This window comes from Thalia democratica, chromosome 6, assembly GCF_965202585.1.
Source record: "Thalia democratica chromosome 6, ktThaDemo2.hap1.1, whole genome shotgun sequence".
NCBI classification, from domain to species: domain Eukaryota; kingdom Metazoa; phylum Chordata; class Thaliacea; order Salpida; family Salpidae; genus Thalia; species Thalia democratica.
In genome coordinates, this window is record NC_139170.1 from 61,591,702 (window position 1) to 61,604,697 (window position 12,996).

General features: G+C 23.0%; 1 protein-coding gene across 1 annotated transcript in view; it reads left to right on the forward strand.

Annotated features, from left to right (window-relative positions):
* Window positions 1-8,408: 8,408 nt before the first annotated feature.
* LOC145838156 (uncharacterized) overlaps window positions 8,409-12,996 on the forward strand; it is a 33,556-nt gene continuing 28,968 nt past the window's right edge. The window contains exons 1-3 of the mRNA XM_082945708.1: window positions 8,409-8,453; window positions 10,337-10,398; window positions 11,746-11,858. Of these exons, the coding sequence (XP_082801834.1) occupies window positions 8,449-8,453; window positions 10,337-10,398; window positions 11,746-11,858 (180 nt within the window). The 5' untranslated portion in view covers window positions 8,409-8,448. The remainder of the gene's footprint in view (window positions 8,454-10,336; window positions 10,399-11,745; window positions 11,859-12,996) is intronic.

The window sequence follows — 12,996 nt, forward strand, 5'->3', positions numbered from 1 at the left end:
ACTTTTAAGTACTTGATAAGATTAATTTTAAGCAATTTTATATAAATAATTTACATGTTCGTTCCAATTTAGATTTTCAGATATATACTCCTAAATCTTTAAAAAAACTTTACTGTTGGTATTTTAGTTTTATTAATTAAAGGGTTAATAGGAAAGGATTTATATTTATTAATGGTTAGAACTTGGCATTTTTTTGGATTTAAATCAAGTTTTCTTGTTTTTAGCCATTCATGAATATTGTCTAATATTAATTATAAAGAAGTTTCTGACTTGCCAAATACTTTTTCCTCATCTGCAAATAAACTTATTTTGCTTTGAAAGTGAGTATTTAAAGTAATATCGTTGGTGTAAATTAAAAAAAAAAAGAGGACCAATGATTCCAACTTATGGTACTCGAATGTGAATTTTAAAGAATCCGATAATGTGTTGTTAATGAGTACACTTTGTGACCTATTATTTAAAAATTCGTTTTACCACTTTAATAAGTTATCATTAAATCCTTTTTGAGTAAAAATTTTTAATAATCTATTGTGTGACACAGAGTCAAAAGCTTTTTTGATGTCAGTGTAACCACTCTGGCTGATTCATTAACCAAGTAAGTTATTAACCAAGTATGTAAACATGTCAATAGCTGAATTCCTGATGATCAGTGGGGAACAAAGCTAAATTGTTTTGATGTATATAAATTAAAGTCGAAAAGGTGATTAAATATTTTATGAGAAATAATGTGTTCAAAATTCGGGAAAACGTACTGGTTAAGGATATTGGCCTATAACTTAATGGGTCGTGTTTGTTACCTTCTTTATATACTAGAATTACATAAAAAATTTTCCATTTTTTTTTGGTACTTCTAGTAGTGCTAGGGAGCAATTAAAAACTAATGATAAAGGAAAAACTAATGATGGAATAGCATGCTTAATAAAATAAGGTGGATTTTTTGTGGCGTTCTGATGATTTTATCTTTAAGTGCTCAGTCGATGTGTTAATATCTTTACAACTTATAAAAAACTTTTCATTTTACTGCATTTCTTTAGGTTGTTAAAAATTTTGATGATTTTGATCTTGTTTAAATACATTTTGGAAATTTTTATTAAAAAGTGTGGCTCTTTCAAAATCGGAACTTACTTGTCTTTATGGTGATCAAATAGGGGAGGCAATGAAGTATTTAATTTAATTTTAGATTAGAAAAAAAAATCTAAATTTGGGTTAGTGCTGAAGTATCTTTCGTATTCTAAATTGTATTTTTCAACAGCTAATTCATATTTTTTGATTTATTTTCATAATCTTTGGAGATTGATTTATTTTTCTTACTTTTTACCCCTACTTATCCTATCGTTTCGGAAAATATTATAATTACGAGGACAAATAACGGCATCGTTGACTATAGGAGTCAACCATGTTTCAGTTTAAAAAAATAAATTAATATCTTTCATATTAAAATAATTTTCTAAAATATAAATTTTTTAAAAGAGATCGTATATTAGTATAAAAAATCTTTAAATTACTATTAATATAACTATTAAAAAAAGACTGATTAACCTTATCAAAACTAATAGATATATTAAATTTCTCATAAAAAATTAAAAGGTCTGAGTTACAGTCTGTCCTATTAATCCCAGGGTTTCTTGGCGTCATATCGAAAAAGATGATTTGTAGCTTCCATTATTTTATTGTTTTTAATCATGTATTTTATATTGAGATTATTTTGTTCTGCCATAGCTTGTTTTTTTTTTAATTCTTCTCGTAGCTTCTTAAAAATTTTCAGTTGTTCAATGGTTCGATCCGGATTAAGTATATTTTAACTTCAAATCCATGTGTCACATGTTTGAGATTTCTCAGCTTAATCAGTCTTTCTTTAGCTTTTATGTCATTGAGTTTTACAATTATATGTCTCAATTTTCCAACTTCAAATTTACCTATACAGTATAAAAATTTTAGTTCATGTTTTTCGATTTTAGTTTCACCTAATATTTCTTGTAGGATTTTGAAATCTTTCTTACAGCTATCAAATTGACTTTGTAGAAAAACACTTTTATTTTCAGGAATATTAAATACGATGGTACTCAATCTTTTCTTTTCAATCTGTTTCTGTTCGGTATCAACGTCTTATATATCTTTAACAACATCAAGTTTACTGCTTATGTCGGTAAAAACTTCAACTGGCTTGTTTCAGCACAAATTTTAAATTTTGCTTCAAAACTGTTGAATCTGTTCACAAATTATGTCTTAAAGTCCGTTAAGCTATTTTGCAGAAGGTTTATTTTAATTTAGAATTAAGGAAGTTCTACGTGATCAATTTGTAAGTTTAGAATTTTTTTCTTTTAACCCTTCACTTTTGTCTGCATAGTCAGCTTTTAAATCATGTACGTCAGTTTTCAGAAAATCTAGCTCCACATCCTTTGATCTATCAAAATTAAAAAGCTTTTCCTTTAGGACTTTGCTAATTTTTGCTGACTTGACTAAGCAGCGGATTTGAGATTAAGCTCGTTCCATTCTTTATTTTACAAAACTTACAACAAAAACCTTATTCAAATAGAATTTTCTTAAATTAAAAGTTTTTATTCATAATTTTCTTTTTGTAAACTTCCAATAAGAAAAGCCTAGATTAATTCGTTCACATTATTTGACTTTTAGCTGAAAAGGATAGCAAATTACTTTGTCAATTGCTATAGGGCAATTTTTCAAACTTATCAAAGTTATTTAAACAATACTTTAAATAAACAGTTTTCAAACTTTGTCTTTCCATATTTTTAATTTTCTTTACTTAGTTTCAAGAAGTTTTAATAGCCATTTAGAAATATATTTTTCCTTAAAGTACAGAACTAGTTTGGCGTGCTTAATTTATTTCTAAAATAAAAAAACTGATAGAAATTTAAATTAAAGGCTTTTTTGTAAAATTATTTAACATTAACTTATTATAAAACAGCACAAGTATAGTTTTATATAAAGCTATACTTATGCTGTTTTTTATTTATGCAAAATCAAAACTGGCAACATTTCTTTTGTTGTTTATATAACAGGAAAATTAGCTGGAAATTCAGTTTTCATCAAAACTGCGTGTTAATACTTTGTGTTTGTTACATTAATAAATTAAAAAAAGTTATAATTCAATTTGGAAAGCTTTTTAAACCTTCAGGTTTTTTATTAAAAAATGAACCTTGTATATTTTTTTCTGTGGAATTTAATGTAATTTAATAAAACATCTATAACCTACACATTAAGTACAGTATAAATATGTAAATTTACATAATTTTACAAAATTTTAATTAATTATTTTAAGAGTTAAATGAGGCTATGTTTATATTTTAGCTAAAAAATTCTTAAAATGTTTTAAATAAAACATGTAAACATTGTAAATGCATTTAAAAAAATTATGTAAAAAGCATATTAAGAATAATATTTTTATAAATTATTCTTTTTAGTTTTGTGCTTGAAAACTAAAAGGGTAAAGTTTTTTTTATAATTTAAAAACACTTTTGCGGTCAGCAGACGTATTTATGACTACAGCAATACTTTGATTATATTTTTATAATTTATAAAATTTACCTATTTTATAAAAATTACAACTTCAGCTATATATCAAAAATAAAGTTCGTATATTATACAAGCTGTTGGAGCCGAGTGGTTGAGTTGAGACGATTGAGCACTTTTCAATTGGGCTCTGCCCGCGCAGGTTCAAATCCTGCCGACGATGTCTTTTTACTTTATTTAATACTATTGATTCCATTTATACTTAGTACAATAATTTACTGTAAAACTTCATTCTTTTTACAAAATTGTTACGAGAAAAAACTAGTTTTGAAATTTACATTAATTTAAAATTTTAAATACTTCAGTTTGATTAGAAATACTACTATAACAAACAGACTATAATATTTCAGTAACTAAACTTAAATAAAATATAGTTTTATTTTAGTTTTTAGAATTAATAAAAAAAGCTGGTTAAAATCCATTAAACATTTTTGGGTAATAAATAAAAAATATGTTTTTATGAATTTTATAAACAGATAAATTTTTAAAATACGCTTTTAATTGACATAGTACTCTCTGTATTAAACTAAGAATTGTTTCAGATAGTCATTTTTTTAACAAAGAAGAAAATTTCGAAGCAGATTCCTTTTATTATTTACTCCAGCGATTTTGCTTCGCTATAATCTGTATTAACAAACAACTAGTCCATTTGCTATAATTTTAAATATTTAAAACATGATTTTCATTTTTTTTGTTTAACTTTATTTTATTTTTTTTATTTAACTGAAAACATTTTTGTGAACTCTATTTTGATTTTTTAATATATTTAACTCAATTTTGTTATTAACAGTACTGAATAACATTAATTTAATTCTATTTTAAACTGTAACAGTATTTAATTTCATTCAGTTTATTACTTACTATTTATATTTGAGGGCTCGAATTATTATTAAAAAAAATACGATAAAAATAAAACTCTAATTTAAATACAAAATATTTTTTAACTTATTTATAGAAATACTAGTTAAATAAAAGCTAGAAACGAAGTAATTTATACAAGCCTATCTCTTGATTTAAAATTAAAAAAATTCACAAAATTAAAGAATCGTTTACACTTTTTACAGGCTGTAATAAAAAAATTCAGATTTATTTAAATTTTATTATAATTAGCTGATTTTTTTTTACTTAACATTTAATCCTATTTTACTTTATGAAAAAAGCTCAAAATTTCAAAAAATGTTAAGGAGAAAAATTCCATCAAAGCTTTGCAGATGGAAAAAATGGATTTTGCAGGAAATTTCTGCAAAGTTTGTTCAGCGAAATGTAAACAAAGAGTTTGGAATTTACAATACAACTGTGTTGTGTGTTGACTTGGCAAAATGAGATTTAGTTTTTTATTTTTATTTGTATTGTTTTTTTTTTGTTTACAGTTACATAGGAATATTCAGAAAAGTTAATAAAAATAAAACAGCTTGGACTTATCTAGTGACTTTTACAAAAATAACATTTTCCAAAAAAGAAAATACAACTTAACTTTTATTGTTACTTCAGCAATTTTAAATTGGCAAATAGAAATAAAATTATCACTGATATAATTCATTTTGGTTATTAATATTTAGATAAAATTTTACTGACAAAAGTTATCAAAAAAAGTTTATTTTAATAGGTTTATTTTTTATCTAATTGAAACATTAAGATTTCTACCTTTAAAAAAACAAAAAAAAAAATATTTTTTTGCACTTGTTCAACTTTTGAAAGACTTTACAGTTAAAAAACTTATACTTATAATAAACTTGATATAAAGTTGTTTATTGTATGTTGAATTAAGCTAAAGTTTTTTGTTATAGTTTTTATTTGTTGTAACTGTAAACTGGATTGTTTCAAAAATTTAAAAAATCATATTTATAGAACTCAAATCATGGAGGACTTAATTAGATGTTGTTATAGTTCTGTGTTCTTGATAAAACTCTAGTAGTTGAATTATAAATACAAGTTTTTATTGATTATTATACATTTATAACTACAAACTTTACACTCAAAAACTAATATGTAAATAAAACTCTGCCTATAGGCCAACGTTTAATTTAAATATACCAATAATGTCTGTAATATTATCTCTGGCCAAAGTATTAACTATATATAAAATAAAGTTTTTATAAACGAAGCATTTCTAACTACTTTTAAGTAACATTTTTTATATATTTTTGTAAAAAATTTCCTAGAATATCCTATAGTAATCCTAGGGAATTATCAGAGTTTTTGAAATAAACTTATAGAATGCATTTTAGTTTTTCTTGCAAATTATAATAATCATAATTTTTTCTATTTAATTTGAACTAAACCTCAAAATTTCAAGCAATTTACCTTGCATTGTATAGATAAGTAAGGCAAAAAAATGTGTTTATAAATTGAGATCAACCTTCTAATCTAATAGATATCAAGTTTATCATATAAAAATAAAACCAAGAAAGTGTATCTTTGCTCAAAAATAAAAAGAGGAAATAACATTTAGTTAGGTTTCCCAGAATTTTTAGTATGTGCTTTTTATAAGTCTTGTAAACTCTCAAAATTTGATATATTATATTTGAAATATTCATAAACTTTTATAGAATGGTTAAAAATATATGCTAGTATTGGTAGCTTATAAAAAAACTTTAAGAAAAAGAACATATATTAATGGCATTTAATATTTTTTTAGTTTCACTTATTGGTTTACAACCTTCCTAAATTATTAAGTTATAAAAATATCTTTTAATTTATTTAATTATTTTATTAACTGTTTTAAAATAATATGTTTTGATAAGCTTAGGTTGGAATAATTTTTTATTAAAAGAATTATTTTTACAAAACCTTATAAAAATACAAAAACAGTTCAAAATATCAAAACTGATTAATTACAAATAGACATTTTTTTAGAATAAGATTTCAACTTTATAACTTTTTATATTTTTAAGTTGTATCCTACTATATGCAGAAAGTATTTATGTAATAAGAATTTCACTAAAATTCTTTAATCTCTTATAAGCCTTATTACCGGAATTAAAGTTAGTACTTCTTTTAAGTGATTATTATTATTAGTTGTACTATGTATCATTAAAACTTTAAAACAACTAAGTTTCATTAAAACAAAAAAAAAAAGATAATAATAATGTAATGCATACCTGTGTTAACTGAAATGTTTAAAATTTTAGGATTTTGCATCTTAAAGTAAAACTTTTGTAATTTATATAAAATTTTAAAATAAACTTTTTATATAAATTCCATACTGTTAAAATTCCAGCTTAATGAATGTATAAATTTTCTTTTTGATTTGTAAAAAAATACTTATGAGATAGAAAAGTCTATCAATTATAAAACAAACTCAAGTTTAATGCTTTTATTATTGTTTTAAAAAGAGAAAGTTTAAATTTAAGTTTTTAAGTTGTGTAATACTTTAAAGTTTTTGTACAAATTTTTATTAGTATTTTTATTGGGTACATCTGTAAAAGATTTAAAAACAGAAAATTAAAATATTTTTCTTAGCTTTGCAAACTAAAACCCTGTTATTACATATGGTTGTTTAAAAATTTAATCAACTTGAATAATTTTTTAATTTTGGTCTTTTAGCATATGTATATAATTTTTTTTTTCACTGCAGTTTATTGACTGCTTAAACTATTTAAATATGTTATTTCAGAGAATTTGTTAAAAAAGTTAATTTAGTAAAAACTAGTAAGAAATTCACTTGGAAATTTTTATATTTAAAATTTTACTTACATATATAAGTTGTAGCGTCCTTATTAATTACATTAAAATACAATAATAAGTTTCTTGTATTTATTTAATTTTTTATTAGTTAGCTTAATAATGCTTATAAGAAAATATTACATTTAAAAATTTAACCAACATTAATATTTACAGTTATAAAAATACTTAATACTGAAATTAATATGAATTTAAAGTATTAATGTAGTAAGTTTTGACTAACTTATTTTATACTTTTCCCTCTGTGAAAATCAAGTTGAGAACTTGAATTGTTATATTTAATATTACCCCTATGCAACTGCACCTAATATTTATAAAAAATAAAAAAATAATTTTTTAATCAAAAATTACTTGGTAAGCACATACTGGCCAAAATAAAAACCAAAAAAAAAATTGAAGTTGTCATTGATTTTGTCTACTCAAAGTAATTTAAATACTTTAAAAAAATATTTATGTTCATAATTTATGGTGCTTAACAGTAATTTCTTGAACATTTGGTAACTATTGGTGATAAGTAATTTTTTAAAAATTCATAAACATAATCTAAATAAAACATAAAATCTTCTTATTTGACCTTCTAATTATAAAATTTTTTTCTGAAAAGTTTATTCAGGCTTATGGTATAAAAAAATTGAAAGTAAACTTTGAAAAAAACTTTGAAAAAAAATTTACAACATCATTAAACTCAGAATAGTTAAAGCACACTCAGAATATCTTAACTAGTTTTTTATTTAACTCAGAGTAGTTTATTTTTAATTTGGACTAGTTATTATATATAAAATAAAATAAAATATTTTTCGTTAATTTAAGGCTAGTTTATATGGTTAGAAGTATTTCTATTTTTAAAAGTTATGTTTTTATAAAATACTTTAGTAATTAATTTGCTTTTATTAGTTTTTAAGTTTTGATAACAGTATTTTTTTTGGCTCATACTAATATTTTCAATTTTGTCAAGTACTCGTAGACTAGTTTTTGTGTTTTTTTTTGCTTGAAAGAATAACATAGCATTCCTATTAATAACACTGAATTATGAAATATTTATTTATTTTGATATTTTAAATTATGACTTGAAATTGTTTTACAATTTTATGTTTATAGATAAGAAATGAAAATAGTAAACTAGTAGTAAGTAAAACATAAACAAAATTTAAATATAAACATAATAGTAATGTTGTTTTAATTTTCACAGAAACTTATATTTTTTCATTTTGTCTTATCTGCAAAACATTCAATATGACGTGAGTTGTTTTTTATTTTTTTGGTATAAATTTTATAAAATGATTTTTTAGGTGCAATATATGTGAATTAAAATTTTGTGACCACTAGTTTTTATACTGAAATTTAAATGATAACTTAAAAAGTTTTGGCTATTGGTTCTAAGTCAATTTATTATATCCTATAATATTCCAGCATTTGCTAGTTAATAAGTTTTGGTTATAAATAAATTTAAGATATGGTTATTAATTGTATACCATTAAATGTGAATCTGCAAAAAAATAGTTTGCTCATCTTATTCATTCTTCTCTATGTTACTTCTCTTAAATTCTACATTTTTTCAATGACTTAATAGATTATTATTTTTAACTGTTTTCTTCTAATTTGTAGGCAAATGACCCTTGTGTTTTAAAATAGTTTGTTTTTAGAATTTAGATAATATTTTGGCAGGTCTTTTTTGTACTGGAAAGAAATAAATTTTTTTGTGTTTTAAAATTAGATTCACTAATAAAACTTAAGAACTAAAGAATGTTTTTGGTTAATTTTTATACGGCCTTTGGCAGATTTTTTTCTTATGATTTAACAGTTTTATTTATTCAAATAAGAATAATATTTATTAAACTAGACAATATAAATATATACATATTTTTTTTATTATTTATAGTATTTTTGATGTTTTGGCTGAAAATTTACTTGATTTTATTTTAAACCTACTTTGTAATTACACATAACTGTTTTGTTTTAAACAAGTTTTTGATGTTTTCTGAAATTGTATCAATAATAGCTCAAATATTGTATTTTATTTTGACTTTTGGCTTAAGTTCAAAGTATTGATTTTTGCTTGTGGCTGCTAAAAACTTGATGTTTTCAAATCAAACAAAGTTTTGCTCAAATTAATATTTAATTTAAATCCATCACTTTTAACTTTTTAATTTTTTAATTTTTTTCTTCAAAACTGAAAGTTGTAATATATTAAAGATAAAATAATTCTAACAATTTTGAAAACTTTTTATTTTCATGTAATTGTTAAAAAATTGTTTAAAATAAGTACTATTGATGAATTTAAAATTTCAAAATATTTTAATTTTAGTTGTAGAATAGTCTTTACATATAACAAAAATTTGACTTACAGAAAAACTATTTGTTTAAAAAAGATATACCCAAGCAGCCACAGAAGCATTCAAATTTCAACACAATTTTGTTTTTTATTATTTTAAGATGTTATTCTAGTTTACTAAAAACACATGTCTTAATTGTAAAATATTCTCTTTTTATATAAATAGGTACTCTCATTACTATGACTTATAAGATATTACAAAAGTTGACATATGTTTTTAAACAAAAAGTAAGTAAAAAAGAGTAAGTATGCAAAATTTGTTCTTAAGTAGTCATAAATAAAATCAATTGTTAATATATATATATCTACTGAAATGTTTTATTTTATGAGCCCAAAATTTTATTAATCATATGACTAAAATGAATAGTTATTAGTATTTATAGTTATTGGCTGTGTTTAATTCCTTTCAATTTGTATCTCCTTCAAAAAGTTTTGTTACCTTTAAAAAGTTACAGTGTAAGACCATGTGTAAGAAGAATATTTTTATAATATTCATGCAAGTTCATGAATTACTAAAGCTAATGAGTACATAATATGAATCAACAAGTATGTAACCCATTTAGTGTTTTAATTTTTCTAGTATATTCTGCCTAAACTTAAATTTGTAAATACTTGATACAGAGCTGAATAAATATGGCTGAGTCAAAATTTTTAAACAAAGTAACTCACATGGCATCTAAAATTGTATGGACAATTAAATAAAACTAATATAACTCTTAAACAAATTACTGACAGTATACTAGTTATAGTGGCACATATAGTTTATTGCTTATATTTGATTTTTTACAGAGGCAAAGAAATAGCTAAGTGCAAACTTTGCAAGGCAACAGTCATGTTCTACGACGAAGCTGGTTAGAAGATTATATAATCTACATATGAATTAAATAGTTAATAACACATTAAGAATCTTACATTTTAAGTGTAACAATGTGATTTTTAACTATTATCAGGGTTGCCAAAAAACATGGAAAAACCTGGAATTTGACAATTTAGGAAAAAAAGTTAGGAAAAACCTTGAATTTTGAACAAAAATCACTAAAAAAACCTGGTATTTTTAACAATTTTAACATGTTAAGTAAATATATTTCTATTTGACTGAAAAATCTATCATATAGAAAATTTTTTATGTCACCATCAATAATTTTTTTTATTAAAAAACATATTTGAAGTAGTTTTACAATATCTTTTCCATGTTTTTATAGTAATAAGGGCATGGGGGAGGGGTAAACACCTTTTTTTTGAAATTTGGTCTTATTTTATATAGTTTTAACTAAGCTACAAAATTCTTTTTACAGATTTAAAAAATTAAAATATTTTTTGAGATATAGCTGGTCAAAGTCGGAGGTAACAATAGGATCCTTATGGGAGACAAACTAAAACAGCAAAAATAGACTATTTCATTAAAAATCTATCTTCTCCTACGTTTTTCCTCAAACTTTCAGGAAATATTCCTTGATATATTTAGAAAATTCTGTCCGGAAAATTAGACAAAAAAATTAAAACATAAAAATTTTATATAAAAAATTAACAAAAAATTTTTTTTTTTTTGTTTTTTGTTATAGAATTTCTAATTTTTAATTTTTTTAAATTTTGTTTAGACAGAATTTTCTAAATATTGCAAGAAACATATCCTGAAAATTTGAGGTAGTTATCTCAAAAAACGTAGGAGGAGATAGATTTTTAGTGATTTCTAGTTATTTGCTGTTTTAGTTTGGGCCTCCCATAAGGATCCTATTGTTGCCTCCAACTTTGACTGGCTATATCTCTAAAGTTATTTTGAATTTTTAAAATCTGTAAAAAGAATCTTGTAGCTAAGTAAAAACTATATAAAACAAGATCAAATTTCAAAAATAGGTGTTTACTCCCCTCCCCCTATGCCCTTTACACAGTTTTTTACCTTAAACCTAACTTTAAACTAATATTAGACCCAAAAATCAGTCTTTTTTTAAACTTTTTAAAAGCTTGGAAAGTTTTTTGAAAACCCTAAGAAACATTTGGCAGTTTTGAGTTTGAAAAGATTTGCTTGGGTGAGAATTGTACAGTGTGCGGGTGTGAAATGATTGTGAGTTGAAACCATTCCCATTAGTTCATATACTGTTACTACAGTTTAACAAAAAATATAACACAAATATCAACACTCATATTCACACAAATTAATAAAGTTGTATGTATGTTATATATTATATGTATTATTATAGGAAAGAAGTGGGTCAGAGCCGGTTCACAGAAAGGCATCAGCAACGTTTGCGTTTATGGAAACGACGAAAAGCAACAATACAGGATTGTTGGAAGGATGGAAGTTAATCAGGAGGTAAATGTACATAAAATAAAATTTATAATAGAAGTAGTGTTAAAAGTTGTAAAGATATGTTTGTAGAATTGTAAACAGTAATTGTAGATATTCAGCTGTAGAATCTTGCATTTAAGAGTAAGACATATAACATATAATAACTTTTGCTAACTTATTTTTTGGTACTTTTTCTAGGAATAACTGTGTATTTCATTTGTTATTAAATTTGAAAAAATTGTAATATTGTTGTGAGGTTATTCAAGTTTTATTCATTATAAAACTTAAAAAAAGTTTTTTTGGTAGTATACAGGGTTGCCACACAATAAGGGGAACTCAGGAAATTTTGATTTTTTCTAAAATTTTCAGGGAAATTTTAAGATTTTTTAAAAAATCTCAGGGAAAATTTTTCTTGAGATAGAATGAGATTTATTTAATCCAGGTTCAATATTTTGTTCAAAAGAGTTAATTTTGTTTATTTTTTTTTGCTTATTTAGAATTTTTTAGCTTTGCGGCTAGTTGTTCAATATTCCTAGAATTAACATTGTAATTTTGTAATAAATAACAAAATTTTTAAGGATTTAAAAAACACAGGGAAGCTCAGGGAAGTTTCTGGTCACTCAGGTAATATTTTTTGACTGAAAGAGTAGCAACCCTAAGTATAATTAAATTAAAAAACATTGAGTAGTTTCAATAAGTGTATATATTTCTATCCAAAAAGTAAGCAATCTATTTCTTATATTCTGTTTGTTAAAGTTGATAGCCAAAAACTAAGAAACAGAAATAGAAGCACTAAATTTGTCATTTGTTGTTTACTATAACAACTTAAATGTTTTCTGAGATATATTTTTATAATAATATAAAAGAAAACAACTAATTATTGTAGAACTATTTATAAAAGTTAAAATTAACTAAGTATAGCAACTTTAAAATACATTTTTAAAAATTATTATTATTTAAATACTTTAAGAAGAATTTTACTTAAATTGCAAAATTTTTATCATGTTAACATTATTAAAAAAAAAATCAACAATGATATGTTATAAGTTTTAACAAACAAGTTAAAAATAGAGTTCAAAATAGTGTACTACAAGTTTAAAATATAAATCTAGTGATATATTTAACCTTTGTATTTGCTATAACCACTAAAACATTTCTTTAA